Raw genomic sequence first — 22,692 nt, 5'->3', positions numbered from 1 at the left:
GGCATTTTGCCGTGACCGTATAATATGAAAGCGTATATGCTCTTCTTCGCGCCTCTAACAAAATGTCGCCGTCCGGTATTTCGCCGTATGGTAAAAACCGTGTAGTGTGAAACGAGCCTTAAAGCTCAAGTACGCTTTTTTTTGTGAAGAACCACTCTTTAGCATTGTTAAATCTTTGTGTAAGAAATTTAATCATGGACGCATTTCGCTTAACGCTATATTCGCTATGACTTTGGAATGAGTGATTTGCAAAATATGATAATGCAGATGGGGGCTAACTCACTTGTATGATTAGCATTAAAAGATATTCCTTTCATAAACACTTTTTTTTTCAAAAAGGATGTTTATGTTGGATCTCACCTAATACAACTTGCTCAAAAAAGAGTAGTCTGTGGAATTGTACAGTACAACCCATTCTACCACGTTTGGCAAATGATGGCATACCAATCGCTACTTGTAAACTATTGCTAATGCAGGACGCGATGAAGAAGGCAAACACCAGGTGGAACTACATCGCCACGTGTCACGTCACAAAAAACACATTTGGCGAACACTAGATTTAAAATGACAAGGTGCTTGCTATCTCCAAGCAGATCGCATATAAATTCGATAATAGGTGTTATAACACCTTCTAATAGGAAAGCACTATGTAATAGGCTAGTCGTATTCTCAAATGACTTTTGCAGAAGCTGTATGGACAAGGCAGAGGAGGAAACAGTTCTTCACCTTCTCTGTACATGCCCTGCACTAGCTCAAAAACGCAAGAATTACCTAGGAGAATTCATCTATAACGATCTAAATCATATTAGCATAATCAGCCTCTTACGTTTCGTAAAGGACTCAAACTGGTTTCATTGAGCTCAAAAAGAAGCCTCGAGATTCATGCAGTATCACGTAAGGGATAAATCATAAGTCTTTGCCCATGAAACCGAAACATCGAATTTTTCTTAAGTCATGGATGAACCTGTTGATGCCAGCCAAAGTCGTGTTTTAGAGGTTTAGCACGGGGAATAGAACGAAAACTTTAAGGATTGGTGAAAAATTATATTGCCTTGGAGAATAATGACTTACAACTCTCCTGTGTGCGAGTACTGTTCGTCAGGGATAAAGGGGACCTACAACTTTTATGCCTGAACCTAAAGGCAAATTTGATAAAGCACTTTTCATGAAGAGAATAACTCTTAGAGGATCTGTCAAATCCGTAAAATTAAACTTTAGGCACAGGCAGAGATTGAGACCACGAACTCTCGCAAGACATTCCTACTCACTAAACATCACGCCACGGGTACTACAACGTGATACTTTATTGTGTTTTAATTGGTAAGCTGGACATAATAAGAACCCACTCCGTGTTTATGATCTTTAATTTTAGGCTGGGAAAGTTAAGGTCCAAATAATGAATTCATGAAAAGAATATGATTATGATGAGTAGAGTGTTTAAAGTTACCGGAAATACTCCTATTGGCTTTTTATCTAGACTTATTTAAAGAGGATTAGAATATGGGAGTTGAAAGATTAGTCATACTGTAGTATCTGTTTTAGAAAGTTTCTAAGAAAAGTTAAAGCACTTTTTAAGATGTAATGATTTACAACAAATATATAATTATCAAAAATCCTTCGAGATACTTTTAAGTTAATGGATAAAAAACTAATGAGGGGGTTGGTGGAGCCTCTGAACTCTGAACGACTAAAATTAAGTGTCTAATTCCGCCTTCCCAATCACTGTGGTGTGTTTCAGGCAGAACTTATGGCGATAAAAAAAGTCTTGTCCTGGCTTAAGAAAACGTGATATTAAAATCTGATATCCGAATTTTCTCAGACAGTCAGGTTGCCATAAAATCTTTGGACTCTATGACAGTCCAAAACTGTCGATCATCTCTAATGGAAAAGACACAGAAGTATAACAGTCACCTTTGCTGGGTGCTAGCATAGAGAAAAACTAGAAAATTGTAAAGCGGATGAATTCAACCACGTTTGGCTAACGGTTGGATACCAATCGCTATGTCTAAGCTTTTGCTAAGACAAGACTCTATTAAGAAAACCAATACGAAGTGGAATAACATAACCATCTAACCTATTCTCAATTTAAAGCTCTCAAGGTGCAAGTGGGAAAAAGAGGGATATTAACTATTTTATGGGCCATTTCTTTCACCTCAATTCCGATTGCTAAATGCAAAATTTCGTGGCATGATGGTTAGTGCGATGGACTGTCATGCGAGAGGCCTTGGGTTCGATCCCTGTCCTTGACATCTAAAGATTTTTTCACGGGTACTGGCTCTTGCGATTAATTGACAAATTCTCCAAGAGTAATTCTGCAAAATTCCTCATAGTTTTAAACTTTTCCTACAGGCATTGCGACTGAAGCGGAGAAGATGGGTTTAGTGGTCTGTCGCTTCTTCCAGCGAGCGACGAATCTCATTTTTAGCTCAATGGGTACATAAATAAGCAGAATTGTCGATTTTGGAGTGAATAACTGTGAATGGTAAGCGCTACATAGAGATGATATCCAACCTTTTTTTGTCCAAAATGCAAGAGCTTGACTTGCATAACATGTGGTTTCAACAATACGCTACAATTTATGAGCAACAATGGACTTATTGAGAGGCGAGTTCGGTGAATGGTAAGCGTTACATAGAGATGATATCCAACCTTTTTTTGCCCAAAATGCAAGAGCTTGACTTGCATACCATGTGGTTTCAACAATATGCCACAATGCATGAGCAACAATGGACTTATTGAGAGGCGACTGCGGTGAACATTTTATTTCACGTTCTGGGACTATTAAATTGGCCGCCTAGATCGTGAGATTTAACGACTTAACACTATTTTTTGTAGGGCTATGTTAAAGCTTATGTCTATAAAGACAAGCCCGCTTCAATTGACGTATTGGATACCGGCCGAAATGTTGGAAACAGTATGCCAAAATTGGACTAAGCGGATGGACCAGTCAAGGTCAACATTTGAATGAAATAATCTTCAAACATTAAATTATGTGAACCGTACTATCGATTCAAATTAAGATTTCATGCTTTTTGAATTGTATGTGTTTTTTTTTTTAGAAACTTTTCTATAGCTTTTAAAAAATCACCCTTTACTTTGAGTTACTTTGAGATAGATAAGGAAGTTATCCACCTAGACAGCACCAGGTAGACGACGACACCAGCGCTTAAATCAAATGGAGAATAACTCTTCTCTTGCAAATCGCTGCTTCTTTGGACTTAGAAGGCAATTAAGTAGTAACATCCTCTCTCATCCTTGTTCTCATATATGGCGCTGAGGCTTGGACCTTGTCAAGGATGCTTCGAGAAAAAAATTCTTGGGGTGATTTTTGTTCCTGTCTGTATAGATGAAGTGTGGATGAGAATATACAAGGACGAATTGTACGAAGTGATCAGCGAAACTGATCTAGTCCAAAGAATAAAAGACCAACTAATGTGTCATGTAGAGCAATGGACATCAACGTTCCAAGCCGAAAGGTCTTTGAATCCAGTCCTGAGGGACGACGCAGTAGAGGAAGACCCTAAATAAGGTAGTACTCGCATGTGGGAGAGGAACTCACCCAACTTGGCATGCAAAAGGGACTGAGTTGGCTAGATATGTATGTTGGTTGAAGACCAGGTTCATCCCAGACTATAACGCCACGATAACATTACAAGTGTTTTTGAACCCACACTCGCAAATGTGTAAATAGATTGTTACTACACATACACATGTGCAAGGGTAGAAGAAGAAGAATTACTTTAATATGGGCTTTGCCTGAACCAATCTCTTTAACGTCCTTCAAAAAAGAAAGTGGAGTAGTATAAGTAAGGCATTACTATCGTTTTCTTCCCACTCTATCCATTTTCTTAATCATACAAAAATATTTAAAAGGTACACAATCAAACTTGAAATAAAATCAAAGACACAGTTTTATAAAAAAAAAGCTTTTCAAAATACTATTCTAAGGATTTACAAACAAAACATTTTTTTTTCTCTCAAATTTACTTTGAACAAAGCCATTTAATGTAATTTTAAATTTATTAATTCAAAATTTATTAATTCAAAATTAAAACTTACCTGGCAAATTTTCTCCCAAATCTCATCGCAACCGACTTTCTCTTGGAAGCTTAATGCCAAATCGAAGTTATCTCCCTCAGACCATACAATAAGTGTGTCCTGTTGCTTTTGATAGGCAGTATCTGGTTGGATTTTACTTTCTAAAAGTAACGAACCATCGGATTCAGCCCGAACTAGCAATGAGATGCCTTAAATAATTAAAATAAATTAATTTTGTTTTATGTATGTAAAAATAATAAGAAAATAAGGTTTATACTTTTTTGTTTATATTAATTTACCTTTTAGCCTATCAACATAATTGGATGAAACATGACCTGTCCCACGATCATCCCATTGCCTTTCAGCATTTAGAGCATATAGTTTAACACGTCGGCGGGTGTCTGTTGTCATTCTGTTAATTGGTTTGTTGGTTTTTGTAGAAGTTTTCTTTGAACGTTTCCCCGTGTTTACGAATTTTAATTTACACTATTCCAAATAGAACTTTATTACAAAAATTTGTTTTGTTTGTTTGTTTTTTTTGTGTGTGCAAATTTTATCTGAACCACACAGAAAGTAGCGAAACAGCACTTTTTTTGCTAATTAATTATTATGATAAAATGTCCTTGGATAGTTTATTTTTTACTTACTTAATACACAATTATTTATATATTATGATGATTAAACATAGATGGATATTTTTATATTTTGTTTATAATAAGCATTTTGATACTTTGTATCTACAATCTGAAATGAAAAAATAAACAAACAATTCGTTAGTATGTTAATCAATAGCATAGGTATGATCATTTTAATTAAATAATAAATAATTTGCAGTTTATAGGATTCGAAAATCAGTTATCTTGAATTATTACTGAAAACGTAATTTCTTAGAAGAATAGCTTAGGCATTAGAAGATTTTAGGTAGCTAGTTACATTTTGTATTTTGCGAATGAATAAATATATTAATGGGATACTGTTGCACATCAGGACCTAAGATAGTAGATGGGAATGACCAATTTACAATATGCCCTCCAAATTGGAATATTTGAGGAACTTAATTATTTTGGGTAATTAAAGATAGGATTATTTGTTTGTAATTTTCAAGTATCTATGTACATCTCTGGTAACTGGAGTTTCCTCATACTTATTACAAAACCTACAATAAGAATTGTTCTCGAACCTAAGAACATTGATGTGTTTGCTAAACATGAAGTGAATAGTGAGGATATTATTCCTTCAATGAGAGATACATAGAATAAATAAAGTAGTTTTACCCAAGTAGTAGTTTAGCATATCTGTGTAGTTTCTACTAAAGCATTTGCATTACTCCTTTTCAAATTTGAATGTTCTTTATTTAATTTGCTTTGACCCTGTTAAAAGGGTCGTTAATTCCCTTCTTGCTTAGAAATTTGCTTACTCATTGAACTGGACTCCGACATACCTCGGTACCCAATGAAGTGCGACATTATTGTACTTGTCTAACTCGTTCAGTCTACTCACACATTCCCATAACTTTTTTGAGCTTATTAAATAAAAGCTTAGCGCTTTAAATGCATCATTAACGTTCAGAGATAGAAATATTCACAGGGAATTTAGAGTTTATAATAAAGGATCTTTAAGTGGACTTGATCTTTTCGCGACTTTCGCGATTGTTGTTATATACATATTACCGGCAACAGGAAAATATTTTGTATAGGAGAAAGCTGAAAAACCAACAAACTTAAACCAGTAGTATGTGGATCTTATGATCTGACCTCTTCGTTAAAAGATTTGGAACTCTTTAAGGAGTGTTTGCGACAAATAATGTCTAAATTTGTTAGATCACAAATATGTTTTTAGCAGAAGTCTCTTAGTTGAAGTCTTATTGTTTGTGATAGCTCAGAAGCAACGTTGTGACAAAATGCACAATTGGACCATTTTGTGCATGTCACTATAAGTTGAAATTACCATACAAATAATAAATATATAAGGTGTCCTAATCCATTGAGAACTAGGGCCATAACCATAAACTGTGTGCGAGTAATGTTTTCAGGAATGGTGGGACCTACAGTTTTAAGCCGAATCCGAAAGGCTTATTCGAGAAAGCACTTTTCATGACTAGAATTACTCTTGGAGATTTGTTAATTCCTATCAAGAGGCAGTGCCCGTGAAAAAAAAAACTTTAGACCTTTGACATGACAGTGGAAGCACTAGCAATCTCGCCACGGGTACTACGGCCATCCAAATGGTACTTGCAAATTTTTTGTCTTAGGAAAAAAGTTCTGTATAGAAAGTGTCTCTTCTTCATCATTGGCAAGAACTTCAAGTCTAAATGCAATCTTGGCTTCTAACCAGTGTTTAGTTAAGGTACCTACAAAAGAGGTAACAAGCGAAATAAATTGGTTTAAAAGCTTAGTATTTAGCTTACACCATGTCTACTTTTTTGTAAGACAGGTGTTGATGTTAGACAACTAATAGTTTGCTTTCTCTAAGGTTGCTTGCTTTTGCACGTGTTTACGTGTAGCTAAGGATATAGCAATATTAAATTAATTTAGCAACGGGGATGAAATCGTTATACTAGTGGTTTCCTGAAATGTCTCTAAGGGCCGTCAAACTATATAAGGTGTTAAACTATTAAGCCTTATAAAGTAGGGCTGATCTGTAATATGGGGTTGTTAATAAAATGGTGGAAACAGTGGTTTTACAAGTGTGGCTTGACTTCACTCTCTAAAAAGATACATATCTGCAATCGTTGGAAATTGAGGACTTTAACAACGTTGACACCTCCGCTATCACTTCTGCTATGACGACCCTAACCGTCGAATAATCACTCTGTGAGTTGATGAATCTAATGCTAAAAAGCAGGATCATCAACTCTAAGATGAGGTATTTTTGTACGAAAAGGTCTGTCGGTAGAGGCACTCCGCAAGGTGGTGTTCTGTCCCCTCTCCTGTGGAACATAGTTGTTAACGAACACTAATATCCCTTGAGAGGGAAGGCTACAGAGTGGTTGCGTATGCCGATGATGTAGCTATCGTCGTCACAGGAGATGGGCTGATCACTGCGGACTTAGTATTAATCCTCAAAAAAACAGACCTCGTCCTTTTCACACGGAAATACAAGATCCCAGTAATTGTACCTCCTTCAATAAAAGGTATACCACTAATTTTTACCAATGAAGCCGCATATCTTGGACTGATATTGGACAAAAAATTAAGTTGGAAATCTAATATACAGGAAAGAGTTAGAAAAGCTACAGCAGCTCTTTTCCTTTGCAAGAAAGCGATAGGAAGCAAATGGGGTTTTCAACCTCGCATAACCTATTGGCTATACACATCGGTCATCCGACCAATACTTATGTACGGAGTTTCAGTATGGTGGACTGCACTGGAGAAAGTCACATACTACAACAAACTCAGCAGAGTCCAACGCACTACATGTCTCTGCATAAGCGGAACATTGAGGACCACACCCTTAACAGCGTAAGACACTGTCCTCCATCTGACACACCTCGACATCTTCAGCAAACGAGTGGCAGCGAGTACAGCTATAAGACTCAACGCCTCATCTCAATGGACCAACAATAATGTGGGGCACTCCATCATTTTGAACCTCTTCGGTTCTATACCAGAGTACATACAATATACTATTCCAAAACCCAAATTTGGAAAAAACTTCTAGGTATCCATTCCATCCAGAGATGAATGGTAAGACAAAAAAACTCCTAGATGACAAAAGCATTCATATCTCTTAAATATCTTGACGATTGTCGATCGTCTCTTATGGAGATGGTGCAGCAATTTAACATTCACTTTTGTTGGGCGCCGGGCCACAGAGACATCACTCGCTAAAAATGGAACCGTCATACCTATTTCACCTGAAAGGGAGAAGATAGGTAAACCGTTAGCTGCATGTAAACTTCTGCTAAAAGAAATAGTTCTTACGATAACAAACTCTAGGTGGCACAATTTACCAACGTGCGCAGCCACAAAACTCATTTGGCCTTCCTAAAGCGCTCTAAAGACTTGTTATCTCAAAGCAGTCTTCATATTAGCTTCTTAATAGGTGGCCTTACTGTCTTACAGGCAGACACGCAATACGACTTGGTGTAGCCTCAAATGACTTCTGCAGGAGCTGTATGGATGGGAAAGAAGAGGAAACAATCTCTCGCCTTCTCTGCACTTGCCCTGCTCTTTTACTAAGAAGCAGACTTCATCTGGGAGACTACCTTTTTGATAATCCCAGTGAACTAGCTAATAAGGATATCAATATCTTCTTCGCTTTATAAAAAGCTCAAAATGGTCCGAGCAGGTAACAGATTATATTTTGCATGAGATTAAATTAAAGAACAGAAGATTCAAGAATGGGTTGCCTGGGCTCAACATAAGTTGCCTTTGTAGGAGCTATGAGTTTAAAAGAATATCTTTCTTTCTTTCATAAAATCAAAGAAAAAAAGGATGGTATGTAATATTTTAAGGAAGGCCTACTACTGAAACGTGAAGTGTTTTTTGGATATGTTCTTTCATAAGTTCCAAAACAACCTTCGGTGCTATTATTTCAACTGCAGGTAAAACGAAAATACCTTTCCAGTTTTCACACTTCATTTGGTTTTACTTTTTTTTGGAAGCTTAATGTCATTTCTTCTAATCTTCAGGTAAGATACACAGACTGTTTCTATGGGTGATCCCCTCAATGTGTGTTTAGCGCTATTTTTAGCAATTCTCCGGGAAAACCGCAAATCACTTACTGCTTGTGAGTAAATTTGTATCATCTTACAAATCTCTTGTTTATTTGGGTGATTTGTTACGAAATCAGGAATTTTTGCAAAGAAATCTTAAAATGTTCTCAATATTTATAAAAAGAATTCAATCCAAATTCCTGAATTGAACCTAAACGTCGATCATGAAACAATAATGGAGCTAAATGAATTGGATCTGGCAACGGCCTAGTCACTGATAAAGCTTCGGCTCCCATCGATTACCGAAATCAAACATTAGTTAGCGTGGTTTGCAGACAGATGGAGGACCGTCTCGAAGTCATGTGTTCTTTCTGTCTGCTCTTTCTCTTCTGTCATTCTGTCTTGTATTAATGTCTTGTGTTTTTATCACCATCAACATAGTCTAGTCCAAGGGTCGCGAAATTGCGGATAGCGGTCCCCATTTTTAGCGGACCCGGGAGAACACAGTAACTTACACTAAAGACTACTTCCAATATAAATAACTTTCGTGGCCCCAAAAAGATTGACGCGAGCTGTACGTAATTTAATAATAATGTATCTCCCACAGTATCTTTGTTGACGTCAATTCGAAAACGGCCGGGAGAAACTTTTGTTGAGGAGATATTGGCTCTTTTGCCGCTCTTAGGAAGAACCCGAGGAGAAGACATGATTAAAGATGTGATGGATTATTTTGAAAAAGATGAGTTACATCTGAAGAAGCTCTTATCGGTAACTACTGAGGTGCGCTAGCAATGTTTGGGAATCAAAAAGGACTAGGTTACCTGTTGAGAAGCAATAAGAGGTGTAATGAAAATTTAATTTGCTATTACTGTATTATTCAAACTGTGCTTTGCTGCAAACTCAATCATAATTGTGAGCGTTAATTATGCAAGAAGTGATGAAAAAAGTAAATTTTCTTAGTGCTTAATCATAATTGCAACATCGTGAATTGAAATGGTTTCTTGAAGAAGTAGATGCACAATATGACGATCTACTGTTGCAGATAGTTAAGTTAAGGCTGCTCTTTAGAAAGATTCTTCAGCATTTTAGAACACTTGAAGACATACATATCTTTTTAACAGTGATCAGACTTCAGCGAACGATTACTGTCATTGCTTTCTTAACAGATACTTTTAAACATATCAATGACCTGAACCTTAAACTTCAAGGCAAGGGAAAGCAGGTATGCGAGCTCATGTCAGATGTCAGAAGTTTTTCTCGAAAACGTAATCTCTTTATTAATGATCTTGGAAATTAATGCTTACACTTCCCCAATTTAAATAAAATAATCAGCAGTGACAACGAGACTGACGTCGGCCAATTCAACACGTTCATTACGGATTTTAAATCGGAATTTCAAAAAAGGTTCGCAGATTTTAAGCAGCAGCATTTACTCTCTGCATCCTGATGGTGAATAGAGCAATGAAGATGCAATTGTTTTCGGAAGTGATAAAGCTACTCTGCAGATGGAAATGATCGATTACCAAGAAAACACAGTTTTAAAACACACACAATCGGAAGTTTCCAGTGAAAAGTTCTGGAAAAAATTTTTGTGTGGTAATAAATATTCAGAATTACAAAAATTAGCTTTGAAACTTCTTACTTTGTTTGGATCGATATATATTTGTGAAGCAGCATTTTCGAAGATGAAGTTCATTAAAAATAAATTTCGATCCCAACTTACTACTGAACATCTCCAGGATTTAATGTCAATAGCTTACACCAGTTTTACTCCAAACTTCAGACAGATAATTCGCAACTAAAAATGTTATTTTTCGCATTGATACCTATGTAACAAAATACATTTGTTATTTCCTTAAGTTAATTATTGTTTAATAAATATTTGTCTTTATAAATACAATTTGCGGACCACGATGGTCATTTCATTTCTTAAAACGGACTCCGAGCGAATCTAATTGGAGACCACTGGTCTAGTCGCTCAAGGTGCTGTGTTCTCTACTCTGTACATTTATGTGCTGAGTAGTGTGTAATGTAATTGACATAATTGGAAGATCAAAGGGTGTCAGAAGATGGGTTTAGTGGTCAATGAGGGCAAGACCAAGTATATGCTGTCATCAAAAAAGGCACCTAGGCACCGCTATTAATGCAGACAACGACACCAGCGCTGAAATCAAACGAAGAATAACTCTTGCAAATCACTGCTTCTTTGGACTTAGAAGGTAATCGAGAAGTAAAGTACTCTCTCGAGCATGTAAAATCACTATCTATAAGACACTCATCATCCCGGTTCTCATCTATGGCGCTGAGACCTGGACCATGTCAAAGAAAGATGAGAGCGTCTTAGGATGCTTCGAGAGAAAAATTCTTCGGAAGACCGCGACTCAGGTGGCGCACCCAGGTGTTAGAGGACCTCAACCAACATGGCGTGCGAAACTGGACCGAGCTGGCTGGAGACGCTTGTTGGTTGAGGCCCAGGTCCGCCCCGGACTGTAGCGCTACCTTAAGTAAGTAAGTAAGTGCGTAATGTATTGTAAAATGAAATAGAATACATGTCAAATGGTCCATTTAATAAATTGTTAAGATAACCTAGGTTTGTATTATAACAAGACTCCCAGCTGTACCTTAATTTAACTCTTCCAATTGTTTACGTACCTACTTTCAAATGAATTAGATTTTCACTGATCTAATTATTATTCTTTTAAGTTACAAATTTGGTTAAACTAATGCAAGAAAGCCTTTGTAATCGCTTAAGGCTCTCATTATCACCCGCAAATCACACCAAAACAAAAACTTGGCCGAGCGTAAAATTCTTGCATATGTAGCTTTTTACGCTAATACACCAAACTTTTACTCCAAGTTTTTTTTTTTTTGAATATTTTACTTGTTGCATTCCAAATCAAATCGCCATTATTATAAAAGGAAACAACTTTTTTAGGGTAGTTTTATTGTGTCGAATATCTTAAAATAATGTACCATGTGCTTCGATTGTTGTATACACAAAAAATGAATCTTCACAACAGAATACAACTTTTTACCACCCTTTCTACCGCCATATTTGAAATGGACTCTACGAAAAACCAACCCTTGCTTAGAGGGTAGAGATTTGCATGCAAAAAGCATGGCCACTTGAATTTATTATTTCAACTAAACAAAATAATTGTGATAGGTATATTATGTAAAACGCGTATCAGACTCCAACCTTGACGATTCGATTATAACATAACTAAAGATAAAGGTACCTATATTCTGTTTTATATTTTTGAGCAAGTTCTTATCACCAGAATAAGGTGAAACCCGTTTAAAAAACAAAATTATATCAATGAATATTGTAAACTCACTTAATTCATAAGACATAGTAATAGTGAAAAATGTACATACACATAATAATGTTAATTTATTTTGTTGTTTTCTTTGATGTGATTTAAAAAAGCACGTGTCTTTTTTATTAAATTTAATATCAAGGAAAAACAGACAACAAGAAAAAGAAACATATAAATTTGTTTGTATAATGCAAATAAGTAAAATGAAAAGAGTCCCTTTGAGCTTTAAGACCGATAACATAACAAGTGGTCGTTGTCGTATCGTAGCCGTAAGCTAGTTTAAATTGTCTTTCTAGTAAAAAAACGTCATCGTCAAGCTCTTCTCTTGCGTTTTGTTTTTCATTGTTTATTTTTCCAATAAAAGAATTTCAAGCCAATAATATAATATATTTTTATCTCTCGTCCAAATCGAATGACAAAACATTCAACAAAAGATAATGAGTGTAGAATGACTAAAACAATTAATGAAACAAAATTCACCGGCGGCCTAGCAGCAGTGGTGCGATGGGTTAGTGGTGGTGTTGGTGGGGTGGCTGGGTTAAGAGAGGGGTTGTTCATCGTCATCGTCATGGTTTAGTAGTTACCGAAAGGGAGGAAAATAATTTCATGTTTGCATTAAATACAAAAAATAATATCATCAACAAAAACAACAACAACAACCATTACAATAACAAAAACAACAACACAAAATTCTCAATGGATACCTAAAAATATATTTGCCTATGGTTGACTCATTATACAGTACTGTATTCTTCTCTTTCACTCGATGAATGAAAAGCTGTATTTGTTTTGATTTCATTTTAGTAATTATAGAATTTTCACGCATAGAATTCAAGAACCAACAAATTGAAAAAAAAACAGACAGCCTATAAAAATTATAAAAGTCGGTCGTGCATGGGAGGAGGAAGGTAATGAAAATTATCGTATTTAATATGCATCGCCAAAATTAATTTATAGGCTAGAAAACTAGTTAACAACAAGTGTATTTAGATGGAGGCAAAGTTTTAGACGAGGCATATTCAATTTAATGTAGGTACTTAGTAGATAGGCATGATAATGTGTATAAGAGAAACTGTCGTCACTATGAATCTTAAATTCGTCATTGTTAATGATGAGTGTCTTTTTTGTATAGAAATAAACTTAAACAAATAGAACTTTAACAATCAAACGCTAAAACATTCACTTGGACAAATAGCATCCAGATTATTATGTTCGATATGTGTCTAATCAATCTTAACACCCCTTCTTCAAACGTCCTTTAGAGAATAGAATTCAAAATTGTACAACTTCAATAACAAATCAATAACTGTTTATATTTTTGAAAGAATAGGTTGAAAGGCTGTTTCTTGGCGTAAAATCCTTGTTCTTTTACAATTATGAAACGTTCGCACACTCTCTAAAAGAAGTGACTAATCTTTAAAGGGTGTATTTTAAAAATAGAGTGATTTTTAAGAATGTCGACGATTTTGATTTTCCTGAACATTCAATGAGTAAAAATGCGTCTGTTTATAAGAATTAGACAAAAAACCTCTTAAGGAGTTAACACTTTCAGAGTGCATAAGTGTCTATTACTATTTTATTCGATGAGCTTTAAATGTCTCTGTTCAAAGTCATGCAGGTTTTTACGTTACTTTTAAAAACATTGGGCGGTGTGAATAAAAACGAACAAATAAATACTTGAACATATCAAAATATCAAGTAAACGCCGAAATTGAAATGAATAAAACAAGTATTAACTCTTACTCTCGAGTAAATACTTGAGAGGCTAGTAAAACCCGGAAAAATACTAATTTTGGTGTGAACAAACGCAAGTAAATACTTCTGTAGCAAGTAAATATTCGTCTATTCGTAAGTCAACCCGACTTCAGACTTGCAACAGTTTGCAAGTAGCGATTGGTATGCCAGTATGAGCCAAACTTGGTAGGATGGGCTGCACTGTACCGTTACTGGCGAGTTCATCTGCCTTACAGTTACCTGGAATTTCTCTAAAGCCCGGCACCCAGCAAAGGTGAATATTAAACTGTTGTGCCATCTCCATTAGAAATGATCGACCGTTATGGACTGTTATAGAGTTTGTAGAGACAGAGTGCAGAGATTTGATAGCGGCCTGGCTATCTTAGAAAATACGGATATCAGATGTTGATATCACGTTTTCTTTAAACCAGGACAAGACTTCCTTTATAGAAAAAAGTTCCACCTGGAACACCTGGAATTTTCTTTCGAATTGCGGTTGGGTGATGGTGTAGTCTGTGTTTGTTAGTCCACTGCGACGAAGCTTTGAGGCGAATAGCAGAGCTTGCAGCTATTTGTTTGCTAAATATATCAAGAGGTGTTAGGTAGAGCAAGGTGCCCAGTGCCGCAGACGGGGTCGTGCAAAGTGATCCGCTTATACATAGGCAAGCTGAACGTTGGACTTTATTTAGCTTATCCCTCTTTATACCTTTCTCCAAAGCAGTCCACCATACTGCCAGACCGTACATTAAAATTGGTCTGATTACCAATCTTCGGTCTGTATAGCCCATACGTGAATCTTGTTTTTTAAATCCTATTGCAGTCGTACATATACACGAAAGATGGCTGCATTTATGAACCAGCGCGGTGTGGAACTTTATAGAGACCGGCGTGATATAAGTCCCGATCTATCTAAGCGAAAACGTCGATTTTCTCACTTCGCACTTTCTTGATGCACTGATGTAAGGGGTGGAGGATTAACTGCACGGAAAAAGATGGACACTTTTCTGAGATACGTTAGTGATCCAGGATTCCAAAGATTGACTGTCATTAATGCTATAAACAGAAGAAGTCACATCAGGAAATGATGCGTAGTCTGTGTGGCGCTACAAGTATTTACTTGCCTTTTTTGTGTATTCAGTTGTCTCGCGAGTACATACTTGCTAGTATACCCTCGGGTTGACGAGTACACGGTCACAAGTAACATCGACGCTTTATTCACATCGGTTTACTTGGAGTTTAAATACTCGTTACACTTTACTTGTAAGTAAATACTAGTCGTACTCGTTTTTATTCACACTGCCCATTGTAACGTAAAATCTCAGTTTACAAAAACGACCTCAAGGACATTTCACCACTTATTTTTAAAGTTACTTATTCTGTATGGCAAATTATTGAAGACTGGGTCATGCAGAACAATTGTAATTCATTGCTATAACATGTTCAGAGATTTGGTAGTTTAATGGGGTCATCCCATGTAATGGGTTCAAAAAATCGGGTTCACAAATTGCTAGTTTAATATGTCTAGAATTGTAGTTAAGGGATTTTTCAAAATTCAAAGTTGTTTTAAAGATACGACTTCGGGCTTTTAAAAAAAATTAAACAACTGATAAAGTAATCCAGGAAATCTTTAATAAATGTTTTTGAAGGTAATTTGAAAGAAATATCGTTTATGGGATGTCCTATAGGCCGCGAAGCCCATACTTATGTTGAGAAACGTGATGAAATCTCACGTTCTGAGCGGCGCGTAAGTGATGCCGTTAAACAAGCTAGAATTGATTCAAGAATAATCAATCTGCTTTGAAAGAGTTTCAAGAAAAAGGAGAAGGAATACTCTATGGACCAGGCATCTTCGATTGAAAGGTAAGTTAATATTTTCATAGTTAAGAGGACTTGAATCTTTAAACGGGTTTTTCTCAAAATTGTGTTTTTCAAACTTTCCTCCATCGTACCACAAAAACGGCTTAACCGAATGACTTGAAATTTGATGGGTTGGATTCAGCATGGAATGAACTATCGAGAAGCAAAAATTGCAAAAATTTCGATGTTTGTATAGCAAAAAACAGGGAAAAAACGCAAAATTCGCGACTTTTTTTTAAATGAATCGCAAAAGTCCAATTTTTGGTATATTCATTTGATAATAGTTCATTCCATCGATTCAAGCTCACAGATTAAAGCGCCGTTTACTTTTTTGTTAAACCAATCAGCCGGAATTGTTGAGGAAGTGAGAGCTTCTGCTTTATGACCAGTGTCCACTTTGTTATTTAATTCAGTACCATTCTCGACAGTAGGCTTAGATATAATGTAACCAGGGAACGCCTGAAAAACAAGAATTTTCTGAAAATGATGATGGTTTCTATTTTTGAGACTCCTTTTTGTTTCACTATGAATACCTGACCCTAGTCCATAATTGTCGATCATCTCTAATGGAATGGCGAAACAGTTGAATATTCACCTTTGCTGGGTGCCGGGCCATAGAGACATTTGAAGTAACTGAAAGGGAGATGAACGGTATAGTGCAGCCCATCCTACCATGTTTGGCAAATATTGTCATACCAATCGCTACTTTTGAACTGTTGCTAATGCAAGACGCTATGAAGAAGGTAAACACCATGTGGAACAACATCACCACGTGTCAGGTCACAAAAAAACATCTGCCCAACACTATATTTAAAACGTTCAAGGTGCTTGCTATCTCTAAGCAGATCGCATATAAGCTCGAAAATAGGTGTCATAACCTGATACTGTCTAATAGGAAAGCAAGCCACACGACTAGGCGTATTCTCAAATGACTTTTGCAGAAGCTGTATGGAAGAGAAAGAGGAGGAAACAATTCTTCATCTTCTCTACATGCCCTGCTCTGGCTCAAAAACGCAAGAATTACCTAGGAGAATTCTTCTTAAACGATCTAAATCACATCAGCATAATCAGCCTCTCACGTTTCGTAAGGGACTTAAACTGGTTCCATTAATATTACGAGGAAGCCTCAAGATTCATGTGGTATCACAATGAGCCATTAAACTGGCCTAAGTGTGTCCGTTTCCATCTTGGACAGCCACTTTAACCTAACCTAACCTAATACCTGACCCACATAATCTAGTGGACCAAAAAATAACAAATTCTAAGCGAAGAATTCTCAAAATTTCCAAATGTTTGCATAACCAAATTAGTACTTTGCTAGTTGACCACGATTTTATAAAGTTGATTGCTGCCTATTCTTTAAACTTTAAACTAATATTAGGCTTCTAATTTGTGCAATAGAGTAGCAAGGTTCTTTCAATCGGGCGCAAAAATCGTTTGAATGCTTGAACTAGATTTTTACAATTTTCAATTTTAACATCTATTCGTGTTTTAGGGGGCTAAGATCTTTGACTTTAAGATGACCGAGTGAGAACGTCTATTTGTTCTTCCGAACTATTTGGTTCACTTTCATATATGAATATCCATTTAACGTGTGTGAACTCAAAGGAATATGGTTCCATGATATTCTCCATAAGATCCTGGAAAAATCACACCAGACTATAAAACTTCCTCTTACTCTTACTCTTTTCTAAAACAGTACGTTTTTGTTTAGATGCTTTTTAGAAAATGTTATGCCATCTCTGACATTTGTTTCAACATCATCGTTGTATCGAAGAAATTTATTCATCATTAAGCAAAGCATCCATCTAATGAGTCTTCTTGACACTCTCTAACATAACTCCTCGTTTATTTCAGTCATAATGAGTGACACGACTCATTGTGTCCCTTATATTCATAAATGATCTTATGCCTGCCAATTCTAATCCATTAAACTTCGTCGCCGACGACAGTTCCCTCAGCTTCTCATACTCGTTTCGAGATTCACATCCTTGTCCTTTGGATGTGGAACTTAAACGGCAGCGTATGATAAGCTCTTTAAATTCTGATCTTGACAGCATTGTCCAATGGGGAGTCAGAAGCCGTGTAGAATTTAATGCTTCGAAAACTCCATGCTGTCTCCTGTCGTTAAAGCGTTACACACCCCCGCTGCCACTATCTATGGCACTTGCATCCAGAAAACTAATCAACTGTCAGTCTTCGGTATGTGGATCACAGATCACCTTTTATGGAATGATCATATATTTGATATTGCCAAAGATGCTGACAGGTGCTTGGGATTTCTTCGACGGTCGAAGAAATTTGTCACCCCTTCTGATCTGGCTATAATATCTAAAGCCTTCATCCGTCCAAAGCTTGAATATAATTTGCATATCTTTAAATCTCTTGGATAGAATACGAAAAAGGACTTTAAAAATGATATGCGATAGAACTATAATCGAAAAATTTACATCGCTAGAACACCGCCGAAATGTTTCATGCCTTTCGTTGTTTTATCGATATTTTTACAAACAATGTTCTGTCGAATTAGCCAGTCGCATTCCACCCCTTAAAAGATTCAGCCGTTTAAATCACACATCGAGAATGTGGAATGCTTTAGCCAACTCTGTTTTTCCCTCCCATTTTGATGTTCAGAACTTTAAGACCAATGTGCACCGGTATATTCTCTTAAATACTTCCCTATTTTCCTAATGCTCGCACTGTACCTACGAGGTCAGTTCAAAAAGTACCCGGAATTTTGAAATTTCACGGGTCTGGAGAGTTCGAAGGTCAATTATTTGTTTATTGTGTTTATATACATGCCCCTAAAGTATGATGCAATTTACAGCTAAATTCACTGTTTACTTTGTCCGTGGGAGTGGCTTAGGTTCGACGTGTTTTTATAAGCTCGGCAATTTTTGCTTGTTTAAAAAATGGAAGAATTGAAGAGTCAAATAATTTGTATTAAATTTTGCGTTTTAAATTAAATAAATTGTAACAAAGTGTGTGAAATGTAACAAAAAGCCTATGGTGAGTCGGCCATAAAAAAAACAAGTGTTTACGAGTGGTATAAGCGATTCTAGGATGGCCGCGAACAGGTTGAAGATGACAAATGCTCCGATCGACCCAGCACGTCAAAAATCGATGAAAATGTGAAAAAATGGATGGTTATGAAAGATCGCCCAAACATAATTAGAGAAATTGCTGATAACATTTTTTCAAATGTTTTGGACATGAAACGAGGGGCAGCAAAATTAATTCTAAAACTGCTGAATTTCGACCAAAAAAAAACAATTAAATGAGCATCGGTCAGGAGATGTTAAATGACGTCAACGACGATCCAAGTTTGCTTGACTTAACTGGTTATGATGTCGAAACCAAAGCACAATCGTCCAACTGGAAGCATCCAACGTCACCAAAAGCACCCCAACTTCGATCAAATGTGAAGGTTTTGCTTACTATTTTCTTCGATTATAATGGCATAGTGCATCAAGAGTTCTTACTACAAGGTCGTACAGTTAATAAGGAATATTACCTTCAAGTGATGCGACGTTAGCGTGAAGCAATCCGAAAAAAAACGCTCGGATTTATGGAAAGGCAATTCATGGCTTTTGCATCACGATAACGCACCTACTTACTCGTCGTTGCTTGTTTGTAATTTTCTGGCCAAAAACTATACCGTAGTCATACCCCAACCTCCATATTCACCAGATATGGCTCCGTGTGACTTTTTCCAAAGTTGAAGAGACCCTTTTTTCCTCGACCGTTTTTCCTCGATTGAAGAAATAAAGGCCGAATCGCTGAGAATTCTCAAGGCCATATCGAAAACTGAATATCAAGAGTGCTTCGAAGATTGAAAAAAAAACGCTGGCATAACTATATTATATCTGAATTACTCTTGAAGGATTTGTCAATTCCTCGCAAGAGGCAGTACTAGTTAGTACCAGTACTTGGGATTAAACCTCTGGCATGGCAGTCCTATATACTACCTATCCCGCCACGGGAACTTCAATTTTACTTTAAGCTTTTGGCTTTTTGGGACGGTTTTCACTAATTGTGAAGATCGGAATAATACTCTTTTTTCCAGAGTGCAATTGGAAATAGTAGTAAACCTAGACATTATATACTAAAAGAAAATAGAAAATCCAAGCATTTTACTCAACGGACATTTCATGATTTCTCTAAATAGGTTGCTGTGCTTTTTCTTTGTCCATAGCTGTATGTTTACATCGGATCGAAAAGGCAATGAGCCTAAACTACAATACTTATTTCGTAGTAGTTCCTTTTGCTACGTAGTAGTTCCTTTTGCTACCGCTATAATTTACTACAGTTTGGGGCAGCTTTGTGTGCCCCAAAGTTCAAACACTAATCAAAATAAGCACTCCTAAAAAAAACGAGTTCGATATCGTATAAAACGTGTTTTAAATCAAAACAATACTGATTGAGTATGAGTGTAATTTTTTTTATCTAAGCACTATCAAGATTTTAAAAAAGTAAACAAAAAATTTGACCCGACTCCAAGCAGGTAAAAACTTTTCTTTTGATCTTTGTTCAACTGGAAATCAATCTAAGGTAAGCAAAGGCTTTCTTATCTACTGGCAATTCCTTGACAATAAAACCTGGCAAAAGTCGGTATTGGGGTAGATAATAATATTTTGTATTAAGTGTGGCGGCATGCGTAACAACAATCCACATACACGTTCAAACATGCAAAACGAGCAATGCAACAAACACCCTTTTTCTTTCGGTCATCCTTGACAACTGGTAATTATTCTCATATCCCCAAAACCAACCAAAAGCAAAAGCACACCTTTACACCAAAATTATATTTGAGATTCACCAAAAACAAAAAAAAGTTAGAATATCGCAAAAAGAAACAACTTTGACTTTAAATATAGGTAGGTACACAATGTACCTTCATGGCGCTCCAATAATCTTTCTAATGGGACAGAAAACGACACGAAAAAAAACAGCAAATGTATAACAAAAGACAAAATAGAACATGTAGGTAAAAAAGGATGCAGCATACACACTCTGGCTATGCTGCTACTCCACCAACACCACAACCACACGGAGCATGACCCTGCGTCAATTCGTTTTCATACGAATACCAAATACGAAATACAAAATACAAAATACGAGGGAGTCAGAGTAATAATGACGAAATGTACAAAGTGACGGTGATATGTTGATGACGACAAAGAGTGGGTCGCAGTCGGGTTGGATTTTGGATTTGGATATTTTTGTGAGCAAAAAAAACGAAATGTCTCAAAATTAAACTTCGATGATAACACCCCCAAGGAATTAAAATAACATTTTAGCAAAAATTAAAGGGAAATTTGATTTTTCAATTAGGAATTTTTCAATTAAACCCGAGACTGCGGCGGACCAATGCAAAAAGACAAAAGAGAAAATGGTGATTCGATCCGCCGCCACCACCACCGCTGATACTTAAGCTTTAGGGACAGGCCAGGGGAAACACCATCATCATACACACAATCCATCCACCAACAAACTCGTCCGTCGTTGTCGCCGTCGTCGTAAGATGAGCGAAAATAAAAAATCGGCAAAACCAAAACCGAAACAGAAGTGTAAATCCAACGAAATAAATTACAGAAAAATCAAAATGAAAAGAAGGCTACGCGAGCTCTGCGGTCATTGTTGATCATGATGAAGGCAAAATACTTGGCGACTCCGGCAGCCACCATAAACCAGCCATCAGCAGCCAACAACCAGCCGCTAGCAGCATAACATTGGGGCTAAGAGGGCTATTAACTTGCTTCTTTTACTGCTGCTGGCGCTTATGGCGATGGAGATGGCGATGGCAATAGCCATGGAGAATCCCGACAAAATGCACCACTCAAAATCTCATTCGAATCGGAATATGATTTTTTTTAATTTTTAAATTAAATTTATATATTTTTGTCACCAATAAATTACATAAATTAATTAATAACATTAAGAAGCAAAATTTACCTCAGCACATTCTTCTAATGTTTTCAATCAAAAAGAAAAATAATCGTTCGCACTATTTTCTGTACAATTTTTTTTTTTTTAATATTTTCTTTTTCTAATATTTTCGCTCGCTGGGAAATTACGGAAAAACGAAAAACCGAAGCAGAAAAAAAAGAAGAAAAATATATCTTTTTTCCTTCTTTTTCTTTTATATTTTCTCGTTTATATATATAATTCGGCTGCTCTGGCTCTCGCTCGGCTACTCACACGCACGGTAGGTATATATTATGCCCCTCGAACTCGAAACTCGGAAAGGAAGTTTTCTTTTCGGGATAAAAGTTTTGTTATTTTAGCACAAATTACACAAGTTTGGAGCACTATTTTTACAAAATGTTCGTTAAGGTATATTTATGAGTTGTTTGATTAATTTTTTAAGCAAATTTAAGAAACTTAATTATGGTTTTTTGCAAATTAAATTGACATACTCATGTAGAATGGCCACAACATATCACCGCCATATTGGAAAATATTTTTAATAACGCGAAGTTGCGAAGCATCAACGAGACGGGTTGGAAAAAATCCAATTTGAAATTGTAATAGATTTTTGGTGAAAAACAAAAAAAATAACATCGCAAGGAGTGCTGAAGTATTTGAATGGAATAATTCAGATGGGTTTGTTTTTGTGTAACTCGGCAAATGAAAACGTTCACCGTCAAATTGAGTATAAATAAATAAATAGGTTTGTTTCACAACTGTAACTATTTTTTGACAATGAAAAAAGGAAACACTTTATATTAAAATGTTTTCCATCATTAGACTAAAAGCAATGTATAGGTTTTATGGGGCGACTTTCCATTACCGCAGCATGGATTTCCTTCTGATTTTTTACAGTTACGTAGGGGTCTCAATAGAACATGTTTTAAATATTAAGGCGAGCAAACACCTTTAAGTCATAGAAAAATTATTTTCTTTTTCGGACTCAACTCGACATTTTTTGTATTTCATTTTTTGAACCCAAAACAAGTTTTTTTTGAATTGATACCACGGTGTACTAACAGCATGCTGCCCCCTTACAACCCCCATGCTTGGGATAATTTTAGGATTTGGGGTGGATAAGAGTTTGGGTATATGCAAAGTACTTTTTGAAAGAAG

General features: G+C 36.3%; 1 protein-coding gene across 1 annotated transcript in view; it reads right to left on the bottom strand.

The window, feature by feature from the left end:
* LOC129954163 (serine/threonine-protein phosphatase 4 regulatory subunit 3) overlaps positions 1-22,105 on the bottom strand; it is a 42,092-nt gene extending 19,987 nt beyond the window's left edge. Inside the window, exons 1-3 of the mRNA XM_056067887.1 lie at positions 21,562-22,105; positions 4,338-4,782; positions 4,060-4,247 (exon numbers count right to left, since the gene is read on the bottom strand). Coding sequence (XP_055923862.1) covers positions 4,060-4,247; positions 4,338-4,449 — 300 coding nt within the window. The 5' untranslated portion in view covers positions 4,450-4,782; positions 21,562-22,105. The remainder of the gene's footprint in view (positions 1-4,059; positions 4,248-4,337; positions 4,783-21,561) is intronic.
* Positions 22,106-22,692: the final 587 nt, after the last annotated feature.

Source organism: Eupeodes corollae, chromosome 1 (assembly GCF_945859685.1).
Source record: "Eupeodes corollae chromosome 1, idEupCoro1.1, whole genome shotgun sequence".
Taxonomy (NCBI): domain Eukaryota; kingdom Metazoa; phylum Arthropoda; class Insecta; order Diptera; family Syrphidae; genus Eupeodes; species Eupeodes corollae.
Note: the sequence above shows the minus strand (reverse complement) of the source record. Positions and strands in the feature narration are given on the sequence as shown.